The sequence below is a fragment of the Cheilinus undulatus genome, linkage group 13, assembly GCF_018320785.1.
Source record: "Cheilinus undulatus linkage group 13, ASM1832078v1, whole genome shotgun sequence".
Lineage (NCBI taxonomy): Eukaryota > Metazoa > Chordata > Actinopteri > Labriformes > Labridae > Cheilinus > Cheilinus undulatus.
Genome location: NC_054877.1, coordinates 40,085,777 through 40,101,450, shown reverse-complemented (window position 1 = coordinate 40,101,450; position 15,674 = coordinate 40,085,777). Strand labels below are relative to the sequence as shown.

At 39.8% G+C, this 15,674-nt stretch overlaps 1 protein-coding gene across 1 annotated transcript; it reads right to left on the bottom strand.

Annotated features, from left to right (window-relative positions):
- Positions 1 to 10,636: 10,636 nt before the first annotated feature.
- si:ch211-119o8.4 (somatostatin receptor type 3) lies at positions 10,637 to 14,638 on the bottom strand. Its single transcript, XM_041803616.1, has 2 exons — positions 14,232 to 14,638; positions 10,637 to 11,354 (listed from the first exon to the last, which is right to left on the bottom strand). Exons 1-2 carry the CDS (start codon positions 14,636 to 14,638, stop codon positions 10,637 to 10,639), a joined length of 1,125 nt encoding a protein of 374 aa, XP_041659550.1.
- Positions 14,639 to 15,674: the final 1,036 nt, after the last annotated feature.

Here is a 15,674-nt window from a genome sequence, read left to right as displayed (position 1 = left end):
GGTCCAAAACTAAAGTTTTTACCAGCCAGGCAGATATTTTACCAGCCAACCAAATAAAAATTGCTTTTAAGTGTTGTAATTTGCTATCAGTATTATTTAACATGTCATTGGGTCTTGTATGTGATTCTCAATCAATATTTTAACAGTATGCACTAATACTAGCAATAATGTATGCTAAAAGAGACCAAAAGTGAGTAAAAAGACCCTTATTATGTGTAGAACAACAAATGAACTTGCTTCTGTTGATTCACGTTTTTATAACTTCACAATTCCAACCCTCCTTTATCTGGGCTAGGCAAAATGACTTAAGAGATACTCTGGCAGAGTAACTTTAAATTTTATTTTTTGTTTATCATTTATTTATTATTCTATTTTTCTTAGAAGTTTAGTTTTCTTATGTTTGGTTTAGTTGTAAACCTTATGGTCCACTTAAGAGCCTACAACAAATACATTTTTTTATATATACAGTGCTTAACACATTTATTAGACCACCACCCAAAGTAGGGTTTGTGCCACAGCTGCCCTAAATTAACAGCATTGGTAAAAACTGGTAAAACTAAAATCATTTTTTATGTTTCTGCAATGGTTAATACACCAATATGTAGACGCTCTTTAACCAAAATGATATTTTTAATGCTAAAATATAATTATTATTGTTATCCATGAATTTTCAAATTTACTGATTTAGTGAAAAACTGAAAAAATAGTAAAGCACATTAATATTTCTTGATTAATATGTCAAATTATAGTTATTTACTTGCATTCCTGAACAGACAAATGAGTTGTAGTGGTTGAATGTTATGCTTGATTCATTTCTGACTTCTCAGAGAAGCCCTGTGAGCCAGCTCAAATTTGGGTATAAAAAGGTGAATTCAGTTTTAAAATTCCTCATTCCTGTTCAAAATGGTAAAAGTGGAGAGCTCACTGAAAATGAAAGAGTCCGCATTAAAGCACTTCATGATGCTGGATGGTCTCTGAGACAGGTGGTCTAATAAATTTGTTAAGCACTGTATATACAGTCTTCATTAACAATCTAAATGGTCCAAAAAGAGACAATAGAAAAAACTGTCAAGGCGCCTTCCCAGCGCGGTTGATCTGTAGTCTGGACATGGAGGCGTGAGCATCTCCTGCTCTGACCGCGGCTGAAAGGGACTGCTGGGTGAGGAGTGGGCTGCCTGTCAGTGCTTTGGGGCAGGGTAGGGCCCACGGCAGCAGCCGCGGCCCAACAGGCGCTACAATGATACTTGCTTTCATGTCAGAGTCTTCAAAAGTCTCCAATAACACCAGGCGAAGACACTAGATTTGTCGCCAGTTGCTTTTTTGAAAAAGAGTCACTAGAGGGGTCTGAAAACTCACTAAAAAAGCGACAAAGTCGCTAAGTTGGCAACACTGCAAGGAGGTGCAGGTACAGTAACAATCAGCTATCCACCTCGGCGCGCTGTGAATGACGTCATGACTGACGCACTTACGTGACCAAAGATCATCTCGGCCTGAAATGCACATTACTCTGCCAGGAAACCAGGCGATACCAGCATCGTTCTCCAGTAACAAAAAAATTTATTTTTTGCTGGTAAAAAAAATAACTCGCCAGAGTGGCAAGTAGTCTTAAAAATTTACCAGCCAGAGACAAAATCTACCCCTAACTGGCGAGTGGCAAGTGTTAGTTTTGGACCCTGTTTATTAGTATATATGGACATTCCTAACTTTGGGGTATACTTTCTTGTTTAAACTGTCAGCACAGCATCATGAATCATCATGTCAACAGTAGGAATGACTTTCTAATGCTCCTCTCCTAATGCCTATCCACTGACCTGCAGCTGACATGGATGGCGATGCTGTTTGTGTGTTAAATAAAGCAGAGAGGAAACTTGAAAGGATCTCACTTCAACCTCAGTGTATGAGACTTTTCCTAAGGAAATTGCACAGATTTTTGTCGCAGTCCTGACTTCACTCCTACAGTGTAAGTACTCAGGTGCATGACCATTGGACCGTTCAGTGTGAGCACACAAATGGTGCATGATGACTGTGCATCAAGTGATTAAGTTGCACACTATGAGCCGACATTCCACCATGACTGTCATTGAGTCAGCTTGAAATCACACAGTGAATGCCCGGCTTAAAGATGTTGTTGATATTCCAGCTTTTTCACACTGCGCCTTTAAAAACTCAACCTGCGAGCAATGATGAACACACAAAGTCATAGTACCTTTCTCCTCAGTGAGGCTAGCAGATACTTGACGATTTTAAAACAAAGTAAGACAAAAAAGATAGTCATTTTACAGGTTTAAGCACATTTTAATTCATTCATTTGAAGAGCTTGTTTTCTCATAGGTTAAATCCCTTGTTTCTCCCATGAGATCTGGCCACTCTGCAATTTACTCTAATGAGTTTTTTATACCACATTAATAGAAAAGATACCTGGGTTATCCATGAAAAAGAACTTTGAATATTATGGTATATGGTAGAGGGTGTAACGGTTCACAGAGGTCAAGGTTCGGTACACATCTGGTTCATTGATAAAAAAAATTGCCCCTCACCTATTAGCATTACGTTTTCATTTCCTTACATTAGTGCATACCTTTTTTACATGTTCAAAATAGACATTTGAATCAATCAGTCAGTCCTTTTTTGTATCTAGTGTTAATTAGAGCTGTCAGTGGTAGTTGGTACAGCCTGTGATATTTCAAACATGAAATAAAAAAGTAGAAAACAAAAAAACATAATGCAAAATGAAAGGCACCACAGAAAACAACCTTATATCTCCTGAATTGATAAAGTAAAAATTAACATAACACAAAATGAAACTTAAAATGTGTGCATTGTAGAGCAATATATCAAATTTATCATTACGAAGTGTGCTATCACACCGTTTTTAATAAAAAGCCGGTGCAGTGGATACTCATGCAAAATCCTGACTCACGTTTGTCGGTAATGGATCACAGACTTGCTCATGTAAACACAGGAAGAGACGTTGCAACGGAGTCTGAGCAGGGCGCTTAATAAGGCTTTGTTGCCAGTGTTTCTGCTTCTACCAGTCCAAGTACAGTCATTAAAATGTATTAGCAGTGGTAATATCATTGACCCTCTCTGCTTTCACATCCAGGAGCTTTTTTCTTGCAGCTTGCTGCAGAAGCCAGCCTAGAGCGGACTTTTCTTCTTCGTGTGTTTTAATATGCCGGCTACTTCCTCTTTGTTGATGGTTTAATAGCGGTTAGCAAACACTTACTGGCATCACTGCCAGTATTGTATTATTTTTTACCTCCTTTTTAGCCGTTCAGAAGTATACGTCGTGGAACTACGTGCACCGAACTATGACCCTCAAACCATCATGCAAAAATCGTCACACCCCTTGTAAGTTGATTGGCTCATTTAGCTCATTGACTCACTCCACATTCACACACTGATTGCAGAGGGGGCTGTGGAGTATTAACTAATCCCACTCATATGCACTCATACCCATTTACACACCAGCAGCAGAAGTGGGAGCAAATTGGGGTCAAGTGTCTTTCCCAAGGACACACCATTATCATGTGACTGTGGAAGATGGGGATTTAACTCATGACCCTGAAACTTAGATCGAGGTGAGTATAATCCAAAAAAATATGGGAAGAAAACTAATACAGCCATGTGACATCATTAGACTGCACGATAATAGCAGCCTACATGTGAACCTTTTCTGTGAATTTTCTCCAAAATGTAGAACTCCATTGTTTTATTTTGCATAACTTTAATATATTATACACTCATGTGAAGTTATTGATTGCAATATGTTTTAACATGCAGGAGTTCCAAGTTTACTTCATCACTTGTTATCAGGTAAAAGTATGAAAAATGCACATTACACTGGAAAAAAAAGAAAACCAGCAATCGCGTAAAGTACAGTGCAGAGAAGATGCCACTACCATCATTCAAAGGTCTTTTCATTTAGCCAGTGACCCCTTTTTATGGTCCTCTACATTAAACTTTCTTTATAGTGGGTAGAAAGTGTTGAATGAGTGAGTGATTCCAGACATATCCTCCTCGTCTATAGCTCTTTGTCTTAAAGAAACCCTCTCTTTGGGATTTAATCAGTGTTCAGTGACAGAGAATGAGTATTCGTCCCTTTATGGCCATTAAGAGGTAAGTGCTCGTTCACCCTTGTCACACTTAAATAATCAATACTGCTCCTATATGACCATTCAGACAGAGGAGTCCCTCCTCTTCTAACAACCTCCTCCCCAATCAGCTGTATATTAATCTCCTCTCTCCTCAGTTTGAAGCCCAATCTGCTAACTCGGTGTTTTCACAAACTACATAGGGCCTCCAGACACGTCAGAACTCAGCAAACACACTGAAAGAAAATGAGAGAGATCCTCTCAATGGGCCCACTGAGCATGACTTATATTTAAGGCTTTTTACTAATCTGCAGACTTAATTAAGTCTCATCAGGACATCAGAGCCTCGCTCTGTGTGAGCGGATCACAGCGCAGACAGATGACAGAGATAAGTGCTCTCATTAGACACCGAGGCGGCATCCACGAATACTGCCAGTTCCCCGCTAATGGAAATACTCCACTCTGTCATTACAATGTGCAGTGGTGCATTCTGGGAGATGTCAGGAGGTTAAGAGGTAACAAAGGTAGGATTTATGCCTGACAGTAAGGTGAAAGCCAAAAGGTCAGGGATTACTTTATGTATTTTTCACGGTCACGCTATAAGAGAATTATTTTTTTACATTCAGTGATATGAAGCTGGTTTAAGCCATGTATCACTAATATTGACTGCCCTTATATAACCTATCTCTACTCTATAGTAACAGTTGTTTCATTATTGATGATGCCATGCAGAAACCCCTATTATCTTATATTTTCTCGCCAGTGTTCAAGAAAAATAAATAGAATAGTCAGTGTTGGACGAGCTACTGGAAAAATACAGTGAGCTAAGCTACTTTGTTTCTCTACAGAAAAAAAATCAAAGCTAGCAAGGTATACTACAGTAACATGGCAAAAGTAGCTAGCCACATCTAAGCTACTTTTTGCTTTCCCTCCATTTCTTCTTCAACTTCTTCATATAAATAGTAGTAGTAGTAATCTCAGTAGTAGTAGTATTCTCTGTACTGAGCATTAAATAATAGAGTCTGGCCAGTAAACTTCAAAAACAGATTCTTCACCTGAGTGAGATCTGAATATCCTTAAACAAGTTCATTTACTAGAACTGGGTGGTTATATGCTAGTGATGGGAAATTAGGCTCTTTTCAGCGATCCAGATGATTTAGTTCGGCTCAGCAAGAAGAGCCGGCTCTTTCGGCTCCCAAATGTCTTTTCATTCGGGTACCAGTTAAGTTTGTTTGACCTGCTAGATTTAGCAATGTCATGACATATGATTGATATTGGTGCTGGTGTTTTAGTCCAACAAAGCTCAATTTTTTGAATTGATGAAAATAACATGCTATTATTTTTTAAATATACTGCCCCCCCCCCCCCCCCATGAAACCTGCTCACTAGCTGGGCTGTATGATACACCTTTTATTAAACATTAATCTTTATACAATCAACCTTGTGCCCCTAATGCAGTGATACTCAATGTTTGGCTCTTTTGTGATGATTTGTGGCTATTTTATTTCTTAATTTGAAATATTATTCCCCCAGAAAACCTTAAAAAAGGGAAACTATAACTCAAAAATTAATCAGTTTGTTTCCCAGACTTATACAGAAGCCTTTAATTGTCAAACTTAATTGTCCCATTTTTGCCCTTTTTCACCATTTTTCACCACTTTTCACTGAATTAAGCTACCTTTGCCATTAAATACCACCTTTTTTCCTATTTTTTGCCCATGTTTGACACTTTTTCCCATTTTTGCCCCTTTTCACCATTTTTTCCCATTTAAAGCGACCTTTTGTAATTAAATACCACTTGTTTCCTCTTTTTTTGCCCTATTTTGTCACTCTTGACTACTTTTTTGCCAATTTTAGTCACTTTTCTCTCATTTTTGCCATTTTTTTGCCACTTTTGGACTATTTTTTGCAACCTTTAACTTATTTTTTATTGCTACTTCAAGCTGTTTTCTGCCACATTTCACCACTTAGATTGTGGCTCTTGCAAAGGTATTTTTCATCAAATTTGGCTCTTTGGTTGAGCAGGGCTGAGTAACACTGCCCTAATGTAAGATGTGGAAGTGTATGTAGAAAAGACCATTCCTGCTAATCAATCACATAACATACAAAAAAATAATCAAAGTAATAGTTATAATGATATAAAACAGCTCTTGAACAGGATCCGGTGCTTCTCTTTCACATAAAAGAGCTGTCTCTTTGAACCGCTTCATTCATGAACGACCCATTACTATTATATGCCTCCAAGTCCTTGCTAACTATTGCTGGTGTTCTGTTATATGTCTCTTTATGTTTGTATAAGTCCAGAGTCATGGCTCTCACTATGGCTCAAAAGTGGGTTGCGAAGCCATTTTCAGTGGGTCGTGGATGTTTGCCTGGGGAAAAAAAAAAGCAAGAAGTCTCTGATGGTCTTTCTTTTTGTAGGCTATGCCTCCATCTGGACAGCAGTTGTCTGACAGCTGTTGCCCAAACTTGCTTGTTAGGTTAGTTGATTACTCTCTATAGTGGCTTTCCACACTGAGGGCCTGGTCCCGGATCTGAGTACACTTGAGCCTAAAGTCTGGTTTGTTTCAGTCAGTGTGAATGTAAATGACCTGTGCCCGGGTGTTGGGCCCACTTGGGGAAGTGATCTTGGTCATGGTTCAAGTGGACTCTGGCATGGTTCAGAGGAGATGTGAACACAACCGTGCCCAGATACAGGCCAGAGAGTCATATCAGCTTTATGATGTCATCATAAAAGCTAAACTTCTTTTCCTGGCAGTTGTTTCACATTATTCCTCAATGAGAGGTGGAAATCGTCAGAATCAAGTCAACAACCGGTCTGTTATGACTCACCTTACCGACGAACAGAAGTAGAAGTCAGTCGAGATGAGATGCTAAGTCTAATTCTCCTGTTGCCTCAAATACCGCTGTATCTGTGGATCGCGAGCCTATATAGGACAATGAGCTGGATGTAGATGTGTAAAAATGAAATGTGACTTTGCCTGCATCTCAAAAAGGGATTTTAAAAACATTCATGGCAGGATGGACTTTTTGCCCTGTCTCCTGTCTAAACTGATGCAGCACCCTTACTTTCCATTTCCTCCGATATCTCCTATCTTTTCTTCTTTGCAATAACTGCAGCGTAACCAGATGGTCAATACTCAGCTCAAAGTTCTCACTTCACAACTTAACATAATGGGTTAAAATTTCTCCCTACAGGAGTTTGTATAACTCACTAAGATCATGTGCTGTTAGACAGATTTTCTGACATGTGGGCAGAGTTTGAATTCTATCTTTCTGTCTCATTAAAGTCTTTATGCTAAGCTAAGCTAGCCATCAGCTGTTGTAGCTTCATATTTCCCTCGAAGATGTTCGTAATTTTGCACATTAACCCGAGCAGAAAGTGGTTGAACCCTTGCTTTAAGTATGTTTTGGACCAAAATATGGAGCCATTTCTACTTTAGCTGCCAGAAAAACACATCAACATCAACATGGCAGCTCAAGTGATTCAATCTTTGTTCTACATCTCTCTGAATGAATAGACTCACAACAAAAATCCACTTACTTCAACAGAGGTAATTTGTCAGAGTGCCTAACAGCTGCATCTGCATGACATAACCTTGACATGCTGATATTAAAACCCCTATAGATGGGCCGCACTTTTGCACAAGTCAATTTCCTCTGACATTAGATGTCAAAACCCTTTTTATTGTATTCAAGCTCCAAACTAGACAGGTCAGGGTTTTATTAATGCCCCTCATAAGTCAAACAGGCCTCTTTTCACAGGCTTGTTGAGATGACATTGAGGAGCTTTACTGGGTGCTTTACTGGGAGGCAGGCTGTGTCCCTTCAGTGTCAGACAGCTTAGTAATAGGGTTATGAGGTTGTGTGTTTTGTTGTAATCTGCTGCCTGCTTTGTAATGACTTCCTATGGAGGCTTCTAGAAACAGACAAAGCTCTTTTCCTGTTGTATATTGTAATAATCACATGCCCGTTTTCTATGAGTCCATGATGGTTGCCTAAAAGCTCCACAGAGATTTTGACTTCTGTTTGCTCGGATGCCTCATGTCAGTCAGGGTGAGTTCAACAGACATCCTTCACCCGCTGAAAAAAGGCTGTTAAGATTTGTGCACGTCCCTTGTGGGAGCTCTTAACACGTCTCTTTGAGTTCACTGACCTGGTTTTTGCAAACGGTGATGTGCTCTTTGATGTAAAGATGGAATACAAAAGAAGCAGCTGGTTTATCTGTATTTCATTTGAAACGTATTTTAAATGATCAGCTCTTCAAGCGTCATTCTTTCTGAGCGGTGAATTGCCTGGCGTCTCTGGCATCCGTCATGTTTTATGGTACAAAGCTTTCAGTTTATGGTGCACATATGTCATTTATCTAAGAGTCTCATACACTGCTGCCTGGAGCCGTTTCTACATTTATGGTACAGCTTGGAAAAAGCACAAGGCTGTGATAAGCATCCAGCAAACACAGCAGCATGTTTTTATTGTACAGCAGCATATTTCTCACAACAAAGACAACAGATCAGATTTTAACAAGACTTTTTTAGTATTTTGACACATTGTGAAGTCACAGCTGAAGTATTTAGCATCATGAAAACATATTTTATAAGATGAGTGAATGTTATTACTGTTAAAACACATTTGGACTATTTTTTTTTTTTAACATTTTTATGATATTTGTTATGTTTTAACAGACCTTCCCATATTATACTTTGATATGTTAATGATGTTTCTCCATATTTAAACAAGACTTTTAATGTTATGATCAGTGATTTTGATGTTGTGACAAGATTGCTTCATTTTGCATTTTCACAAAGCAGATGGATTAGCCAGACTCCACTCCTGTCATCAGGCATATCTATCTTAAAAAGCTCCAATTTGGAACATCTGTGGAACATCAGGTCTGAAAACGGATCTAACCAATCAGCATCCTTTGAGGACTCAGAGGTGGTAGCTACAGGTGGGGTTAAGTTGTACTGAAAAACACTGCTGCTAGTGTTAGCTCAGATCTAGCTATTATACAGCAGCATTTTTAGCAGAAATTAACCCCATTTCTTTATGAAAAAGGGGCAAAGATCGGCACTAAAAGCTTTTTATGTTGGAAGTTGTTTCCACTTTCATCCCGACCTGCTTCAACATGAGTTTGCAATAGTTACAGGCATGATTTAGTTGCACTGTAAAGGCCCATTTTTGCTCCACGTTCGAACCACATACAGATACAGCTGGACCTTTCAGTCTGTACTCTTCATTCATTTCATCCATCTCTCAAAGCTTCTGCATACGGATCAAATGTTGCAACACCACTGCCAATCATGGGGCAGTGTTGAGCAGTGTGGCCAACAGTTTAACCCAGAGTAGGAAACACAATGTAGAAGAAACATTTAAAAGCACTTTATCAAGTTTTCTGAGGAAATATAGACAAATAATGAGTGAGTTATTACAAAATACATTCATATCAGTGATGTTAGCTCACTTGGGCACAAAGACAGACAGCTACAAGAGTAAAGCTGGGCAGAGGACGGACCGTTCTTTCTTCAGTCTATGGGATGGATGGAGCAGCTCGGTGAGAGATGACCACCTCTAGCAGATTAGTTTTCAGCGTCCACTCTAAAACAATAACTTTAGGTTTTCCACGTTGGAGTATATTGTTAAAACACTTGTTATGTTACAGTACAAATAGTGTTTGATTGTGTTTTGATATATTTGATAGTGTTTTGATATTGAGAGATATATATCTAAAATTGAGAAGTTTCGAGGTTTTACAATTTTACATTTAGGAACATTTTTCTGAAATTGTTCCACAATTTTTAGACACAGTTTTTTTGCAGATTTGTTGACCTTCTGCCCATCTCTACTTCTGAGAGACTTGTAAGATGTTACTGACCTGTTGCCCGTTAACCAAATCAGTTTCAAAATGCTCCTCCAGCTGTTTTTCATTAGTACCACTTGCTTTTCCATCCTCTTTGTGGCCCCGCCCCTACTTTTTTGAGATGGGTTACTGCAATTAAATTTAAAATTAGCAACTTTTTTCCAGAGATGGTAAAATGTCTCAGTTTCAACATCTGGTATGTTGTTCATGTTGTTTTGTGAATAAATGGGTTTGAGGTTTGCAAATTATTGCATTCTGGTTTTATTTAGCTACAGTTTACACAGTGTACCAACTTTTTTGGAATCGGGCTCTTACAATTTATGATTAAGTTACCTCACCATCACATAATTTCCCCCATTATACTACAAGATATGATTAGATAATATATTTTAATATACATTATACATTCCTATGTAAAATGCTGAATATTTTGTGCTATATGATTTGGCTCATGTTTACAGTGAAACAAAGTCATGCTATGAGAAGGAAAGCCTTGTAACTGAGTAATGTGTCATGATTTAATATTAAAATGATTAATCCTATTCTTAGCCTGGTGGACTTAATCTACCCATACTTTAAGCATGTTTTGACTCATGTATTTAGATGCTCAGTGTTTTTGTTGATGTGAAGCATGACTCTTATGTCTTGGGGATATGATTCAGCAAATTGTGTCATTCCAGCTTTACTGAGTCAGCCTATGTGTCAGAGTTTGATGTGTGAGCGCAGACGGCTGAGGGTGTGGCAGGCGAGGGGGAGGAGCTGGAGCGATACTCCAGGGCTGCACGGGTTTTTTTCCCAGGTGCTTTTGAAAGAAAGACGGCAGGAGAGCCCGGAGCTGACGAACAGCCGGACGTGACAACAGGAAGTAGAGGGGCGGGTTCCAGCAGGGAGCCAGACACACTAACAAAATAGCAGACAACGATGCCACCTCCCACAGCAAGGACACGCTCATCTCTGAGACCTCAGTGGGGTCAGGCGAGGTGACTGATGAATATGAAGGAGACAAAGTTGAAGATAACTTTCGCCCTAATCTTCTAACAGGAGAAGCTGCTGAGCTGACATGAGGAGACATGACATTAAAAAACTCCAGAGCGTAATACGGCAACCAGCTGAGGGCAAACACCAGCGTGGAGGCGATGAGCAGAGCGGTGGCTTTCTTATTGCGTCTGTCGGCAGCCAGAGATCTCCTGCAGCCATGTAGCTGAGAGATGATGAGGCCGCAGTTCACAGCGATGCAGAGCAGAGGGGCCACGTAGTACACCAAGAACGCTGGAACGAGGAAGAACAGCCACTCGTCTTGGCCCACCGCCCACGTGCAGCCCACGTCGAAGTTGATGTAGGTGACCTTCGGTAGTGCCATGGTAACTGAGACCAGCCAGATGATTGCAACAGAACGAAGCCTGGAGAAGAGAGGGGTAGAAAGGTTCAGGAAGACACAGGTCAATATATACTGCAACAACAGATCTGATGGGAGAAACTCTGACAATTTGATTTAGTAAGATTAGCTGACAGCTCTTTCTGTAACGTCCGCATTGACCTGTGGTTATAAGGCTACTAAAGCGCCTCTGAATCCCTGCTGGTGTGCGCTTCGATTGAGTTTTGCATTATTTACATGCATGCCAAAGTCTGATTAGATCAGAGAGTCACTGGAGTGAGAGTCTGAGAAAGAGGTCTTGTTTAATGTGTCACAATCACATTTCAATCTGTACAATGGATAGAGCTGATCTGTGTTGAATCTGCAATAACTATCCCTCAGGGAAAGTTGGAGAAAAAATTCTCTTGAGGACAGAAATGTTTTTGTATTTTTCATCAAACCTATCTCAGCTACTACTGTAAATAACTACTGAAAAAATAATGACATGTAAGAGTGGGGACATTTTCAAAGCCAGCATGTCCAGATGGGGCCTGAATGGATTGCATATTGGATTACAGGGCTTTGTATGAGTGATCTCTACATGTACCAACCTGGTCACAACCCAAGGCCTTTTCCACATGGAGATGAACACAATATATATCAGTTTCGTTTTGAAATAGTTTTCCGTTTATTCAGGATCGTTTCAGGAAATGTCCGCATAAGTACGGAACCACTAACCTGACACCCCAGATGGATGTGTTTTACACATCCATCTGGAAAACCTCTCATACACAGTGTTTGGGAAAAGGCAGACGCTTTGAAGAAATTCTCAGAGGGTGATTGGATGAACGTTCTGTCACATCTTTCCAATCAGAGCAACAAAACAAGTGACGTAGCCGCTACCGAGGAGTAAACTCCATAAAGAACTGCATAACGCGAACCATGGTGACTGTAAACATGTCAGTAAACAACTTATGTCGTTATTGAAAAGAAAACAAATCACTGCTGTTCTTTGTTCTTTAATAAAGAAATGTCGTCAAGTTCTGATAAAACTGGTGCTTCGTCGCTGATTGGTCCTGTCACTTTCTAACTGGGCCCAAACAGTTCAGACAGGAGCTTTGCAAGATGGATTCGCCAGTGAGAAACACAGAAGTGGGAGAATCCATCTGCTTTGCTAGGTTATGGAACCACTGAAAACCAATGAAAAAGCTGTAGTATTTATGCCAAGCCTGTAGGTGGGTTACACGATGTATGGCGTAATTGTTTCAAGAAAGATGCAGGTGGCTGTCCACACAGAGGCGTAACGGTAAGTTTTTACAGATTTGTTCACTCTGGGACCCGATTTCATAAAGTACGGCCTGTACGGCCTCCAAAAACGCCGTTTCTGTGTGGATGAAACTCTGATATGACAAAAAACGTTTGCATATACTTCTGAATTTGTCTCCCTGTGGACGGGGCCTAAGAATCAGACTTACTGTCATTGCTAATTACTAGTGTGGTAAGAATTTTTGATTAAATTTAATTAATAAAGGAGTGATTAAAAATGTATGTTGACTAATCCTGTTGCCATCACACAACTGGCTAAAGTAGCTCTCTAACTTTGTTTGGAACATGTAAAAAATAAATAATTTTATGGATAAAATCCATAATCTACAGATGAACACCATCTGAGATCGACTAGTAAGTGGACAATCTGTCCTCTCCTTGTTTCCTATTTCAAAAGCTAGTCAAAGTTTTGATGCCATTCAGAAGTATGTCCTCTCTGGTTGTTTTATCTTTATCAACATATGCGGTTAATTAATCACAAAGCCTACAATTAGATTATTCTGCTCAGAAAGCAGACATGTGTTAGATAACTTGAAGGAAGTGCTTGAATTGGTGTGGATCAGTTGTCCTTTTGTTGAACAACTGCTATGAAAATGCAACAAAGGACATCACGACGTGTTAGCCTCAGGATCCTGTTTAAGATTTTAACACTTGTTTTTAAACTTAACATAGGCTGGCACTAACCTGACACACCAGATTGACTGTTTCATATGTCCATTGCATGGATATATTTCATATTCATCTGGAAAAGCTTCCATAGTAAGCATAAATTTTGGAAGGTGATTGGAGGAACGTTCTGTCTGTCACATTCATGACGGGCCAACCAGACAAGACAAAGTGACGTTCTATATATGCCCTATTCTTGAGCTGACAGGCTACCAATGGCGGAGCGTCTCGGTGAATAAAATTCATGCTAAGGCCAAGGCTGGTCAGGAGCCATGCAGAAATATCTTCTCTGCCAAGACAAGCTCTCAGTGTTGCTCTGTGCTCGTTTTAACAAGAAATGTGGTCCAAGTCCGATTAAACTGTCTCTTTCCTGCTGCTACATCCAAGCTAACAGCTACTACGTTAGCAGCTGGGCTTCATAATTAGATCCAGGAGGTTAGGGCGTTGAATGGAGCAAAACCATAAGGCAGACTGATCACAGCACACATGGATGCTGTGGGTTTGGGAGTACCACAGCACCACGTGTGCTAGACTGATCATGTCTTCTTTAGTTAATATTAATGTTTCCACAGCACACGCTATTGGGTTAACACAGTTATCGGAAATATGAACAAAACTGCCTGCTGTGGAAAAGATAATACTGATGATACTTACAAAGTCAAACCTGTGTAACTTGCTCCTTTTATCTGCTAAGTGCTGACAGTTTAAAAAGCTATCACAGCAGTTTCAAGGCAAACTGCAGGAATCTTAGACAGCAGTGTTGACAGACCATTTGGGTTGTTAGAGGCTCAGTTTTGACAAGAATGGGGAATATGTGGAAAAAATGTTTCTGGTTCTGCTGCTTTGATGAGTCTAAAAGAGCTTGTGTGAGAAATCCCTTAAGTGCACATTTACAGTTCAAGACTTAAAGTCCTCCTTTTGAGATACTCACACTTGTGTCAGACTGGCTGGCAGTCTTGTCCGTGGTGCAACAATGCGATACCTCAGCACCGACAAAGCTGCCAAGCTGAAGATCTCCACTCCCACAGTGACTGAGGTCATGAACCCCAGCAGCACGCAGGTCCCTCCACCAAGCTGCCAGTCCTGGAAACTTGCACTCAGGAGGACGCAGGGCAGAGTCAGCAGGGCGCCCAGGTCTGCCAGGCTCAGGTTCAGGAGCAGGATGGAGCTCGGCTTGGAGCGACAGCGAGGATTTCTCACTAAAACCAACCACAGCAAGAGGTGACCACCGACTCCGACCAGGAGAGAGACCAGGCTGAACATGGGCAGGAACACTCTGAAGGAGATGGTGGTGTTCGTGGAGACGACGTTGAAGAGGAGGTTGACGATGGCAGGCATGGCGAGATGAGGCTCTAGTGGGGATAAAAGTATAAGATATGGTATGATAACTGGTAACTGGTTAATTCACCAGACAGACAACAAACAAGTAGAAATGTAAGCTATTTTAAATTTAGTCTAAGTCTTTAGATGAAAAAGTCTTTTAGTTTGAGTCATATTGTAGTCGTTCTTAACCCTTTTAGTTTAGTCATTAAAAAGTCTCTCCCTTTTCAGACTTTACTTTTAGTAAAGTCATTTATTCTCTTTGAACTAATTTGATCTGGCTTATTGTGAATTTAATATAATTATATAAAACTAGCATTAATGCACCATCAAGACTTCAGTTAATTTAAAACATACTAATGGAAATACTGAGATATATGTACTATGGAGAAATATCATGGATTTTGCATTTCCGTTTTGGTCTCTAGTTTTTATCACCAAAGATTTTTTTTTTTTTTTTTTTTTTTTTTTAAGCTTAGTTTCATCTTCCTCATGGATAAAAGGTGGCTGACCAACATTTTTGGTGATAGATTTAGTCAGAGAAATATCTGCAACAAACATCAGAAGACCAGCTCCTCTCGGGTTTTGGGATGTGGTGTAAAATGGGAATAAAAAGAGAAAAGTTTAATTTGTTACAGCATAAAGAAAAGATATTTAATGTTTAAACTCATATAATATTTTTGAATTCCCAGAGCTGTAGGAAAGTGTCAGTTTAATCAGACTGGACCACATTTCTTGTTAAACGAAGAGCATAGAGCCAAACTGAAAGTTTGACTTGGCAGAGAAGACGTTTTTGCATGTCTCCCAAACAGCCTTGACATCAATTTTATTTACTGAAAGCTTTGCTGATAACAATCTCCAGCAGTGGTGGCCTGTCAGATAAAAAAGTGGCACATGCGTACGGCATTATTTGGTCCTGTTGCTCCAGCCGTATGGGAGCTTTCCCAGATGAATGTGAAGGCTTAAAATTATGTAGTATGTCACCAGCCTTGCATACTTTTTTTCCTTACAGAACTCCTTAAGTGTGTGGAGGACTGGAGACACTAATTGTTTA

Excerpts from the sequence above, each read along its gene's own strand:
- si:ch211-119o8.4 (XM_041803616.1), bottom strand. The coding sequence starts at position 14,638 with ATGCCTGCCATCGTCAACCTCCTCTTCAACGTCGTCTCCACGAACACC. Across the intron at positions 11,355-14,231 it reads CCAGCCAGTCTGACACAAGT|GCTTCGTTCTGTTGCAATCA; the intron begins GTGAGTATCTCA and ends TCTCTTCTCCAG.